At 55.0% G+C, this 13,536-nt stretch overlaps 2 protein-coding genes across 2 annotated transcripts in view; both read right to left on the bottom strand.

The window, feature by feature from the left end:
• The window catches only part of SWSAP1 (SWIM-type zinc finger 7 associated protein 1), a 2,503-nt gene extending 1,467 nt beyond the window's left edge, over positions 1 to 1,036 (bottom strand). The window contains exons 1-2 of the mRNA XM_006104580.3: positions 788 to 1,036; positions 5 to 99 (exon numbers count right to left, since the gene is read on the bottom strand). Coding sequence (XP_006104642.1) covers positions 5 to 99; positions 788 to 1,036 — 344 coding nt within the window. The remainder of the gene's footprint in view (positions 1 to 4; positions 100 to 787) is intronic.
• A 4,918-nt stretch (positions 1,037 to 5,954) lies between these two features.
• PLPPR2 (phospholipid phosphatase related 2) overlaps positions 5,955 to 13,536 on the bottom strand; it is an 8,353-nt gene continuing 771 nt past the window's right edge. The window contains exons 2-10 of the mRNA XM_023745810.1: positions 12,615 to 12,789; positions 11,871 to 11,951; positions 10,772 to 10,885; positions 10,512 to 10,647; positions 9,473 to 9,744; positions 8,378 to 8,554; positions 7,734 to 7,856; positions 7,354 to 7,405; positions 5,955 to 7,240 (exon numbers count right to left, since the gene is read on the bottom strand). Of these exons, the coding sequence (XP_023601578.1) occupies positions 6,897 to 7,240; positions 7,354 to 7,405; positions 7,734 to 7,856; positions 8,378 to 8,554; positions 9,473 to 9,744; positions 10,512 to 10,647; positions 10,772 to 10,885; positions 11,871 to 11,936 (1,284 nt within the window). The 5' untranslated portion in view covers positions 11,937 to 11,951; positions 12,615 to 12,789 and the 3' untranslated portion in view covers positions 5,955 to 6,896. The remainder of the gene's footprint in view (positions 7,241 to 7,353; positions 7,406 to 7,733; positions 7,857 to 8,377; positions 8,555 to 9,472; positions 9,745 to 10,511; positions 10,648 to 10,771; positions 10,886 to 11,870; positions 11,952 to 12,614; positions 12,790 to 13,536) is intronic.

Genomic DNA, 13,536 nt, shown 5'->3' on the forward strand with positions numbered 1-13,536 from the left:
AAGCAGCAGAAGGAAGGGGGCTGGTCCCCGGGCCTCATGGGCAGAGCACAGGAGCTGAAGAAGGTCATGGGTTGAGGGCGGGTATTGGAAACGGATCTTCTAGAGGAAGAAAACAAGGAAAGGGCCAGATTCAGCACAGCAAGCCAGGCTCCCCGCTTCCACAGCCTTGCTTCCCTGCATACTTTCCTGGAGGAGGCCCTCCACTCCCAAGACAGCAGACAGCTGATTCCAAAGTGAAGCAGCTTAGAGTGGTCGAATATATTCTTTTATTGCCCCCCCCCGCCTTTTAAAAAAATTATTTATCACTCGTTACTGTTCGGTATTAGTTCAGAACAGGGTGTATCTTATTTTTTTTTTTTTTTGAGCGATAGTGGCAAGATTACAGTGAAAAGAGATCGCACGCCCTCAATGCAAGGTATTGTCTTTCTGCCAAATCTCTAGGTCAATCTTTCAGCGCAAAACCCACCCCCAGCCTTGCCTCTGGCTTCCCGGGAACCAGCTGGTGTCCTAACAACAACCAGGGTTAGTCCCGCTCCCAACCAGCCCTGATCCTACCCTTTGGGCCCCGCCTTTCGCTAACTCCGCCCCCTCCGCCCCCTCATTGGACAGTCTCTCACTCAATTTTAACAAACCTCACAAGTCCCACCCCCGTCCGCCCCCCACTCATTCGTGACTCCGCCCTAGAACGGCCGTTCTGGCTCGTCCTTCCTTTGTCCCCTTCATTGGTCTGTCTAGTTGTCACTCAATCCTCGATCCGCCCTGCCACTGGCTGGTCCGTCTCAAGTACCTGTAGCCGCAGGGGGTCGAGCGCCGCCGGCGTCCGGCGGGGTAGGCTTTGCAGAGGCCTCCGCGTCAGGAAGAGCACGGGGCCTCGGCCCTCCCCTGCCGCCTCCAGGGCCGCCGCGAATAGCAGCGCTGTCTTTCCGGACCCTGGACCGCCGAGCAACAGCAAAGGTGGCCCAACCTCCGCGGCCATATCCTCCCGGGGCCCGGCCGCCCTACCGGGGCTTAGCACCCTCTTCAGCGTCTCCGCCATCCACAAGTGCCTCTCCGTCCAATCGGCGGCCCCTTCCTGCCCTTAATCCCGCCCAGTCCGAGGTCTCTTTGGTTACAGTGCACTTCGCTTCCCCATTGGCCTATGGATCTGTCCATCAAGGTTAGATCCGCCTTTGCTAGCTCCAGCACTGGTGAAGGGATGATTAACCTAGTTGAGGGAGGAATACGGGCGTTTGAGGGGGGAAAGGCCCTTCCTTGGTTGAGTCTGCTGAGGAGAGCAGCACGAATACTATTATTGTGAGCCCATCAGCTAAAGAGACAGATGTAAGGTTGAAGTTGAAGGGAGCAGACCCTACGGAATCGGTGACACACTGGTCTCCTAGTCTCAGTTTGCTCACCTGTGAAATGGAACCCATGGTGTCGCAGAGGAACATTGCTAGGGGCATGTGTCTTTGGTTTTGCTGATGTCACCCGATGACAGTTGAGAAGCAGAGAGATGGAGAGGCTGCGTACTTCTCTTTCTGGGTCTGAGTACTGGCACCAGTGTCTGTCAGGGGCTGCAGACTCAGGGACATTTGTGTGCAAAACCTCAGACGCTGTCTCCGAGGGTCTGCGAGGAGTTCCAACTGCTTCCCCACTGGCCTGGGGGATCCTGGGTCCTGCTAGAGGTAAGGGGGTAGGGGGCAGGCAGCTTTGTTCACTCGGTAACTCCAGCGCCCAGAACAGTGACTAGCTTATTGTAGATTCTCAAAATACAGGATGGGGCAAAAGTAGGCTTACATTTGTGAGTACAGGAGACAGTTTATTCTTGTATTGTTTATTAATTATTGTATTATTTCCCATACGGACGACTATAAACTTACTCTTGCCCCACCCTGTGTGCTCGTTAAATAAATGAATGAAAAAAGGAAGGTAGGATTGATGAGAAACTGGGAGAGAAGGAGGAACAAGGTGAGTGATCAAGTGATCGCAGGCTGGGGCTCCTCACCCAGACTTTGCCCCAGAGCTGCCACTCACAGGCCTGTTGCCCTAGCAACTCTGTCTCCTGGTAACTTCAAAGTAGTGCCGTTGCCAGGAGACCCAGGGGTAGGGCGGAACTGAGATTTCCGGGGCTTTCTCTCTCCCTCTGGGACCAGAACACAGTTCCACAACATCCCCCAATATACCCACTCACACAGTCGGGTACCCCCCCACACACACCATGGCATCTCTGCATATGTTCCACTTCCAGAATCCCCATCATCCACATGCTCACAGACCTACCCTATCCTGACACAAAGCATCCTATCCACACTCTCTCCTACCTTCACACCCCCACACCCTTCCCTTGCACACACACCAGAACACACTGATACAACCATACCATTGCCACCACACACAGAGACACGTTTCCTGTTAGCTGATGTACCTGGAGCTCTGTCTATACACACACAGAGATGAGGTACACTGTTACACTGCCTTGTCGAAGGCACCACCTCAGCCCCTCCCAACAACAAACCATGATTCACCTCACGTTGCAACACTACCAATGCACAAGCACCCAGTAGTGACAACTGTATCACACAGCTGCATACATGGAAGCATGCTGAACACAGCCCACCTCAGGTCTTTTGCATTTGCTGTTCCCCTGCCTAGAGCACCCAGCTTCCAGATAGCCCGGTGGCTCATTTTTCTACTCCATTCAGGTCTCTGCTCAAATATCACTCAGGCTTTCCCTGACTAGGGAAAGATTGCACACACTTCATTTTTTTTCTTTTTAAAACATGTTTTTATTGATTTTTTTTTATAGAGAGAAGAAGGGAGAGGGAGAGAGAGATAGAAACATCAGTGATGAGAGAGAATCATTGATTGGCTGCCTCCTGCATGCCCTCTACTGGGGATCAAGCCCGCAACCCAGGCATGTGCCCTGAGCAGGAATCGAACCAGTGACCTCTTGGTTCATGGGTTGCCGCTCAAGCACTGAGCCACACTAGCCAGGCCATGCTTCACTTTTTAACTGCGTATCTGTCTTTATATATCTTCAAATAACATATAACTTCCAATATTATGTACTTATTTTATTGCCTCTCTCCCCACTAGAAGCTCAGCTCCCCCAAGGTAGGGTCTTTCTTTTTGTTCACTGCTGGGGATCTAGAAGAGCTACTAGTGAGCACTCAGCACACAGTAGGTGCTCATAAATGTAGGCTGAGTACATTGGCAGAGATGCAGACGTTTGGCATACCTCTCATGCACACAGTACTTCTTTCTCTCACTGCTTAGAATCCCATCTTCCTGTTCTGACAAAAGAACAATTAACATAGAGGAGCTACCTGGAGGACTGATGGGTGAGGGGATGAGGACGTGGACAGTCTGTGTTTCTCCCTCACTTATCAACATCCTCAAGTTAATTTATGTGACAACTATTTATTGAGCACCTGCTGTGTGCCAGACCCTGTTTTGGGCACTGGGAACTCAGTAGTGAACAGTTGACAAAATCTTTGTCTGAGCTGACATCCCTTGTGAGGGAGGCTGAGGAATTTAAATAGTCTACGAGCAGATGTTAAATTCGTGCAAAAAAAGTTTGCACAGGGAAGGAAAGTTTGGAGGACCGATTATTTGGCTGTTTTTGCAGTTCTGAATGGAGTGGTAGGGGAAGATCTCAATGAGAAGTTGACAGTAGAGAAAAGGCTTAAAGGAGGTAATGGGGAGAATCATGCAAATATGGGGGGGGGAGGGGAGAGAACATTCCAGGTGGAGGCACCTGCACGTGCAAAGGCTCTGAGGCATCGGAAGAACTTTGGCTTTCACATCGAGTGCCATGGGGACCCACAAGAGGGTTTGAGCAGGGGAGGGATATGATCTCATTTACATTCTAAACCACAGCTCTGCTTTTGTTGAGCTCAGTTTGAGATGCTGTGAGACCCACGGGAGCACGTCGAGAAAGCTCTTGAATAAGCGGGTACATCTCAGTATGGGTTCTTTTTTTTATTTTTTATTTTATTTTATTGATTTTCCACAGAGAGGAAGGGAGAGAGATAGAGAGCCAGAAACATCGATGAGAGAGAAACATCAATCAGCCGCCTCCTGCACATCTCCCACTGGGGATGTGCCCGCAACCCAGATACATGCCCTTGACCGGAATCGAACCTGGGACCCTTCAGTCCGCAGGCCGACGCTCTATCCACTGAGCCAAACCGGTTTCGGCTCAGTATGGGTTCTTTACCTAAGATTATCCATCATGGGATGGGGATGTGGGCAAGGCTCAGGCTACTGCCACCACCCTCTCCAGCCGGCCCAGACACTTCTTTGTATCCTGCAGCCCCATTTTAACCTTTCTTGTCTTGTGCTCAACATCAGAACCGTGGACAGCACCAACTGGGTTGGTAGGGGTGCTGTCCGCCGTGCTGAAAACTTGCTTCCTTCCTGTCCTGCGTGAAGGCGGCTGTGCAACAACAGGTGTGAGCCCTAGAAACTGGAGCTCTGGTCGGGGAAGCAGGGGTGTCCATGGTTCTGTACCTCCTCTGATGTCAGCCCTTTCATGCTCCCATCTCATTCCCCGTGGTCCACAACAGGCCCACCACCTCCCCCTCACTTATTCCGCTCCAGCCACACAGGTCTCCACATTGTTCCCTGAATGTAACAGGCACCCCCCAACCTCAGGGCCTCTGTGCTTGCTCTTCCCTCCGCCTGGAATGCTTCTCCACCAGCCCTGGTATGTTAATGGACCCCTCGCCCCTCTCCTTCACACCTCGTCTCCAGTATCATCTCCTCAGAAAGAAGTTTCCTGACCACCCACTTTAAATTGCAAACGGTGTCTCCATCCCAGTTGTCCTATTGTCTTCTCTAGTTTGAGTTTTCTCCTGATCACTTGTTAATATCTAACATGTCAGAGGTCTCACTCCCTGACCTAAGTCTGTGGTCCTAGAGTTTGGAATTCAGAATTTTTCAGATTTTTTAAAATAACTCTGGTGTAAATACTATGTGTTGCATAACACCCCTGGCGGAGTCTGGGATAACATCTCAAAATCAAACACTTTATCATCAATGAAACATAAGAATATTCACATCCAGTTAAATAAATGAAAGTTATAGTAACCTCATGTCAGTTCAGGTCAGGTTTTTGCCACAGATGAATTAAGAAAAAATTTTTTTTTTTGGTTTTCAGATATTTTTGAAATTTGCAATTGTAGTTCTGTATATAGCTTATACATCTTGTTTATTGTCTCAAGTATGAGAATGTGAGCTCCATGAGGGCAGAAATTCGTGTCTGTTCTGTTAACTGTGATAGCCCCTGTGTCTAATCACACAGCACTTGGCATGCAGTAGGTGCTCCCTAGTGTTTGATGAATGAACGAATGAAAGGATGAGTTAGGGGAAAGCAGCTTCCCTTTTCCTAGTCCCTGGATGACTCATGCCCTGAATGGCCTGTCTGAAGCCCTGCAGAGCCGGGGTGTGTGTGTGTGTGTGTGTGTGTGTGTGTGTGTGTTTCCCTGCCCCTCCTACACTTCCTGGTCTCCATGGGGTCTTCAGCACAACCTCACAATCAGAACTCCTGCTTTCATCCGTGCATCCAGGGGTTTGGCTTTGAGGTTCCAACTGTCCTCAGCATCCCCTTTCACTATCAGGACCCTGAGTCCACTCACCCTATTTCCTGTGCCTTCTACACCCTGGCCATGGTAAAAAAACAAAAACAAAAAAACAGGCAAAAAAAAAAAAAACAGGCCAGCTGCCCGGGGAAGACAGGCATGTAAGGCCCCTCACTGTAGGTTTGTGGGTCTGCATTTCACGGGTTAACTTTCCTGAGGCCAAGAAGCACTGAGCCAAGATTTAAACCCAAGTTGCTGGCCCACAGCCCCACACTGTCTTTCCACAATTGCCCTCAGATACACTAACAATACACCCACACCCAGCCTCACTGACACCTAGACCCACAATAAAAGTCCTCCACAGGGAAGGAAGGCATGTGGCCAAACTTCTGTTACAAACAGGTCTTTATTAAAGATGAGGGAGGGGCAGGAAAGGGAGTCAGTGTCTCCTCTGCCCACTGCCTTTGGCTGCCCTCCTGGATGGGGAGCCCTTTCTGCTCCACCCATGCCCCCATGATGGCACATCCTCATGAGGCTGAGGCATGGGGGCAGTGTGAAAAACAGGGGTGGGTTCCAAGAAAAAAAAAGGCCCTTTCCCACAGCCCTAATAAATAACAGAAGGGTTTTGGTTGAGTGACCTGGGCACAGGCAAAGGGAGACAGCACCCTGAACCACAAAACTTTTGAACTGGACAAGCCCTGCATATGGAGGGAGTTAGGAGGGTCTGGGTGGGAGGGTGCACATGGTGGAGGGTCTGAAAGGGGAAGGGGTGAATCAAGGACCCTGCCATGGGGGAACCTGCCCCCACCCTCGGGTTGGATTCTGATCCTGAGGAGAGAGAACCCAGTTATAAAGGATGATCCCATCTCCCTCCTCAATGGGCGGTCCCCCATTGGCTGGAATCATACCCACCCTAGAAATTCTGGAAAACAAGGGCTCCTATTGGTTGTTCATTTGCTGAACACTGGCTGGAGTTGCCCTCTTGCCTGAGGATTCTAAGTGAGGAGGAGGCTCCCATTGGCTGGAGTAAACTCCTTTTGGTTACAATTCAAATAACTGGAGGCTCCCATTGGCTGGCAATAGCCAATGGGGTCAGGATTTGGCCCTCAAAAAGGCAATCCTAGGGGGCAAGGGCCCACCTCCCAGTTATGCCCACTTGGATGTCCCAGAGGGCAAGGGAGGCAGGGGGCCCCCAAATGTCCTTCCAGCCATCCTCTGCTGTCTGGACCTGGCTGGTCTGGGGACAGGGGGCTTTGGCACTCACACGGCGCACGCACGCACACGTGTGGCAGGGAAGAAATGAGGACTGGCAGATTCTGGGTGAGTGATTGGGCCTCACAGCAGGTGGTCACGGCTAGCAAACAGGTAAGGGCTGAAGTTGTCCCGATGGAAGGGGGAGGGATAGAGTCCACTAAGGGTGTACAGGTCCCGCAGCAGGGGTGTGGGCAACAACAGCTTCCGGCCACGTCCACCACCCCCTCCTGGCCCCCCAGGCCCAGGAGAGGAGGGTGAGGGGCCCTGGCTGGGGGTTGGTGCTGGCAGAGGCAGGGGCAGAGGCAGGGGCGTTGGCTCAGATCTCAATCGAGGGCGGGGCACACGGGGTGATGAACACATGGCTGGAGCCCTGGAGGACGCGCAGCTTGGGATCAGGTGGCCACGGCGGGCGCAGTTCTGCGGCTCTGGGGGTCAGAGGTCATGGAGTTAGAAAGCTTGGGAGGAGGTAAGACCTCTGTGGCAGTCACCACCATCTGGAAGTCCCCTCATTTATCCCCCCATTCCCCCGGACACTCACTGGATGGGGTGAGCCGTGCCGGTGTCGAATGCGGCCTGCAGGCCTCGGGTTCCTGAGACAAAGAGGCAGAGGGATGGGCTAGCGGTCCCCTGAGCCCCGCGGGCCACAGCATGAGGGCCTCATTGGGCAGAGAGCCCAATGGAAAAGACAACCAGGTTATCAGGATTAACCATGTCCCCTTGGCAGGGAGAGAGGGTCTCACCCTTCTATTCTGTGGGACTGTCCCCCCAGGTCTTATGTTCACAGAGATGAGTCACCCCCCCACACTCCCCATGGCCCTGAGGACCCCCCTCCCCGATCTGCTGCTGACTCCCTGCACCCTTGGTCCCCCTTCCACCCACCACCCTCTCCAGCCGGGAGCAGTCCCCGGCCCCCCTTACCTGGGCCACACTTAACTTTTCGAGGGGGCTGTCCATGGTGGGGGCTTGGCCCAGGCTCTCCCAGGGGGAGAGCCTTCGGCCGGAGGGTGGCCGGCTCTGGAAGTTGTGCACGACACAGGTGACCTGGGACAGAGGCATATTGAGGCTAGTAAGATAAGAGTGGTGTACATGCCATCCCCGTTTTTCAGACAAGGACACTGAGGGTTTTCAAAGACAGCTAACATTCTCCTGGTGCTTACTATGTTCTCTGCCACCTTACTAAGAGGCTGCTACTATTATAATTAACTCCACAGGGCTGGGACTAGGCGGCAAGTAAGGCTCCGTTTCGTAAAGTTTCAATTTTTGATGTTTTTTTTGCACTAATTTTTTTATTTTTAAAATGTTTCATTAACATATGATTTATCTGAATTACTGAGTGTTTTAACACCCTTCAAATTTTGCACTCAACACAAGTACCTCACTCACATCATCCTGATCCAGGTCCTGTCATCCCATTTCACAGATGAACTTCCGGGCAAGGTGAGGTTAAAGATCTGGTCCCAGGCCTCAGAGTCCATCCCCTTCACAATCATGCAGCCCTCCCTTTTGGGTCCAGGAGCCGATGGAGGGGCTCCCATACCAGAATGGGTGCCAAGGGGGCTCACCAGAAAGGTGGCGATGGCCGCTCCGGTCAGGAAGCCGGCCAGCACGTCTGACCAGTGGTTGCGGTACTCCGCCACGCGGACCACGCCCACCAGGAAGGCGGGGCACAGCAGGGCCAGGCAGAGCGAGGGTTTGACCAGGCGGGAGCCCTTTACGCGGAACACCAGTGTGACGTACATCTGCGGGAAGGAAACCCGACCGGTCAGGGGACACAGGTAATGCGGTTGCCGACCCCAAGTGGCCGCTGCGTTAGGGGCTGGGGGCACGGCCAGAATCCCATCGGGGCTGGCGGAGGTGGTCAGGGGCTCCAGGGAGGAGCCAGAAGACAGGAGAGCAGGGGGTGGAGGCGTGCACCCCCAGTGGGCCCTGCTGGGGTGGGGCGTGGCCAGATCACCAAAGAGCAATGGTGCTTTCAGGGGCAGGGTCTCCCCCGGACCAGTCACAGGTAGAGACAGGCCCTTGTGGGGCGAGGGCGTGGCTACAGAACCAGGGGGCGGAATCAGGACCTCAGGGGCAGGCCCAGGAGCTCCAGGAGGTGGAATCCCCAAAGGCCAGAGGATCACTGACCGGAGTAGAAGCTGAGACCCAAACCCAGGAAAAGGAGTCAAAGCAACATGGGGTGCGGCCAGGGAAAAGCCAGGGAGCGGCAGGAAGTCCTAGCAGAGACCAGGGCAATAAAGGGGGAGGGACCGAGGGCTCCAGGGGGTGAAGGCCCGGTCCCCCAGCCAATATCCAGGACCTGCAGCACCCTGGGGACAAGGCTGGGCTCCAGGCACAGTGTCCTGCTCCCTCGGGGCGGAGCCAACAGCTTCCAGTGGGTGTGGCGTTACCGGGTCAGGAGGCAGGGCCAGGCACCAAAAGGCAGCCAGTCAACCACAGCAGATTCGGGGCAAGAGGAGGGCCCAAGGGGAGGAGCCAGAGCTTCCACCGGGGTAGACCCTTCCTTATGGGCGGGGTCACAAGGCCCGGGGGGGGTTTTTTCCGGGGGGAAAATAAAAGGGGCCCCAACCCAGGGGGGCCTCCCCCCCGGGGCCCCCCCCCCCCCCCCCCCCCCCCCCCCCGCCCCTCCACTGCCGAGCTCCCATTTCGGGGCTCACCGCTGTGTAGGTGACGGCATAGGCGCAAAGGGCGGCATCCTTGCAGGGGAAGGCGCGGCGTGCAGCGGCCACCAGGTTGGGGCTGCCAGCGCAGGCACCCAGGTCGGTGACAAAGCGGTCGGGCCCTGGCCGGTCCGGGGAGGGTGGCTGGCAGCCCAGGGCCGTGTAGTTGGGGCGGCACACGGACAGGAAGTGCGGCGTGGGGTTGCCAGTCACCACCTGCCCCGCGTTGGCGAAGATGGTCGTGGTGAAGAGGCCAAAGGAGTAGACCCCTGGGGATGGGGTGGGAAAGGGTTCAATGTTAGGGCCCTGGTGCCGCACTGGCTCCCCTGTGAGCCTCCTTGGGACTCATCTGGGCCCCTATCTCCTTGTTCCCGTGACCACCATTTAATCCCCTTAATGCCATACCCCGTTATAGCCGGCCACCACGATGGCACTCTGGGCCTCCTGCCTCTGTCCCTCTGGGACTATGGCTATGGCAGCAGGGGGCCCTCCCCTGGGATCCCATTAGACCTGGGTTTCCTCAGCAGCATTACATCAGCAGTGGACCTATGCCTGGGACCCCCTGGAAGCCCTTTGATGGCATTTCTGGGCCTCTTTCTATCTGCCCTGGACTCGCTGTGACCGACTTGCTCACTTTTCTTCTGGGTCACCAATGAGCCAGAGCCAACCACCGGCCCTCTGCCAGGGGGACCACCGTCATGGATGAGCTATGCCGCCTCCCGTCCCCACAACCACCCACTGTGGCTGGAACTACATTTACAGCACAGCTGAGGTCTCATCTCCCTGGGGCCCCATGGTGTCCCCCTTTTCTGACAGAATCTCCCTGTGGCAATTTGGGGCCCCCTCTTACAGTTGCTGCAATTGGCTTAGGCCCCATCCATGTCCCTAAAACCTCCATCATGTCTGGCCTGGGCCCAAGTCCCTTTTGCCTCTGACCATCATGACAGTTCTAGGCCCCTTTCCCGCTGGAATCCTGATGATGGCTGAGCCTGGCCCATATCCCTTTGCCCAGTTGAACCCTGGCCCTGTCACTCACCCAGGAAACGGACCAGCCTCCTCAGTGGGGGGCTGAAGCGGCAGCAGGCCCCAGACACGATGGTGCTCTCCCCGATGATGGGGATGGCTGAGGGTGGTGCGGGGAAAAAGGCACGAGCCAGCTCCCCCAGCAAGATCTGTGGATGAGACCAAAACAGGGTCTTCCTGGCCTTCAAGCCCAGCCCTAGCCACCTCCCCCTGACCCTCCTGCCTCCTGGGAGGGCCTCCCACAGCCTACCAAGGCTACCCCCCCAGTCTCACCGTGAGGGTGGGCCCAGCGGTGACCAGAGCATAGATAAGTGCAGGAGGTGCCCGGCTGGCAGCCTCGGGCCCCGGGTAGGGCTTGGCATAAGTACTGTCATAGCAGAAGAAGCCCTGGGTGTGCACAGGGAAGGTGTCCGTGAACTCCAGGCGGTACGCAAGCAGGACCACCACGCCCAGCAGCACAGACTGCCACCCAGCCAGAGCGGAGAGAGAGATGGAGAGAGACAGAGAGAAAAAGAGAGAAGGTCAGGCCTGAACTGGGGACATGGAGAGAGACACACACACACACGGAGAGAGACAGAGAGAGAAAAGGGGGAGAGAGACAGAGAATGACCAAGACGGAGGGAGATGAAAAGAGTAAAAGAGAGAGAGAGGTGGGGAATGGGGCCAGAGAAGTGTCAGGGTTTGGGAGACAGAGAAAAGAGATGGAGATGGAAACAGAAAGAAAGAGAGAAGACAGAAACAGAGGGGAGAGGAGAGAAGAGGGAAGAGAAGGAGAAAGAGAAAAAGAAAAGGCAAAGAAGAAAAAGAGAAGGGACTAGAACAGTAGACTAGAGAGAGAAGAAAAGAGGGAATGTGATTTGGGAGAGAGAGTGAGGACACGGCTAAAATCTGACCAGAGAGATATAGAGACTGGGCGGGGGAGTGACAGACAGATCACCAGGGAAGAATTAATACTACGGGTAGGACTAGCAGCTACCACAGGTATAACTCTTCTGTCAGTGAATACATTTTACCTTCTAAATATGCCCACTTGACAGAGGAGGAAATTGAGGCTCTGGAGGATATGTGAGATGCCCAGAGTCCAAAAGTAAGGATGTGAGGAGTACGATTGGAACCCTGGAAGCGCTACTTCTGCGTCCAAGCCCATGAACACTTCTCAAGAGAAAGGGAATAGTATTCTCAGCCGCCCCCCCCCCCCCCCCCCAGACAGGGAGGAGGAGATGGGGAGAGAGAAGGGAGGGCTGGAACCAGGTAGATGGAAAAATCAGGGCCAGGTAGGGACCTGGCCAGGATGAGGGACACGGAGAGGGGACAGAAAGACAGGTACACCCCCTCCCCACGGAGGGAAGGAAGGAGGTACTGGACGCCTCACCTCCACGAAGACAAAGCAGGGAATGATGGAGAAACTCCTCTTGAGCTGAGGTCTCCCTCCCGCCATGGTGAAGGCCTGGGCCTGTGGAGGTGGGAGGAAATGGGGTGGCCAGGGTGGGGCCTAGGGGGACGCTCAGGTCACAGGCCCTGGAGTCCCCTGGCCATGCCTCTGCATATCCAGGGCTCAGCCCTGCTCCTGCCCATTGGAGACACTAGCCTCCTCTGACAACCTGCTCAGCTCAGCCAGTTGGCGGGGGAACCCCAAGATCCTCTAGTGGTCTTCACTCCCTATAACCTACATAGGAGATTCTGAGCCCATACCTTTTAGGAGGGACTCTCCTCCTTACTAAGCAGGACCTCCCCCCACCCCCCGGCCTTTAGAAGAGAATTCTCCAACTTAACAGGGACACCTCCACGACGGAGAAGGATCCATTTAGAAGGGTTCTCACACCCACCAGTTTTAGAAAACCCCATCCTCTTTCCCCACATGCTTTACAGGGGACCCCATGTCCCCCACCCCTGCCAGCCCCTGCTCCTGAGCCCCTTCTCCCATGTCCCTGTGGTTCGTGGCTGATGGCCAGGCCCTACTTCTCTCCCAGTTGCCTCTCCGTCTCTACTTTCTTCCAGCCCATCACCTCCCTGTATCATTAGGGCGCTATCTCCCACCACATGCTCCCACTACCCCGAGCAGTGAAGCACTAACAGGGTCACACCTGCTTGACCCATTCTCCCAGGCGGGCCTCACCTGTGAAAGAGCCCTATGACTTCCCACAGGTGGCTGCCACGCCCGTGGACTCACAGCCGTTCCTGGCAGCCAGCAGGGCAGTGATGGTCACCCCCATTGCACAGATGTGGAAACTGAGGCGCAGGCAGGTGAGGGTAGGCACTCTGGGTCCAGTGCTCCATCCACAAGGCTTGCTCTTCAGTGTAACATGTGGGATGAAGGTTGCTAGAGGTCCCAGATGTCTATCTGGCGACAGCCCCCTCACCCTCCCAGAGACATAATCAACCACACGGGCACCCCCAGAGTACACAGCTCAGCCACAGCCTCCATCCCACCCCCCGCCCCCGACACACCATGGCCCAGCATTCGCCCATCTCACCGCCATGGACCAAGTGCCTGCTGCGTTCCAGGCACTGTACTGAGTGCCAGCCTTGTGGTGAACAAGACAGGCCCACTCATTCAGACAGGTGCCCAACACCCACCACAACCCACCACACACATAACTGCATACTCATGCACACACACCACACACGCACACGGCACAATGTGCACACAGCCTGTCACGGACACCCACACAGATCAAACAACTCCCCCCCAACACAGTCACAGGGACACAACAGGAGGCTCTCCACACACCGCACAGCCCCTCACAGCCCCACATGAGCACTCGCCCTCAGGGATGTGGGCTCAGGGTTGCCAACACACTTAAGAGCAACATCAAAAAGAGGGTCACCATACACAATGGGGGGTCACTGAACCGGTCACAGTGTCACACCCCCAGTTACATGGAATTCAATGACAGCCACACACATGAACACTTCTCATCCACATCGACTGTCATGGGAGATACCGTGCTAGCCACAGCCACAGCCACATGGCCACACCAGGGCACATACATGGACCATGACAGGCTCTCACAGAGCCACCGCCACACAAGAAAGAT

The sequence above is a fragment of the Myotis lucifugus genome, unplaced genomic scaffold, assembly GCF_000147115.1.
Source record: "Myotis lucifugus unplaced genomic scaffold, Myoluc2.0 scaffold_583, whole genome shotgun sequence".
Lineage (NCBI taxonomy): Eukaryota > Metazoa > Chordata > Mammalia > Chiroptera > Vespertilionidae > Myotis > Myotis lucifugus.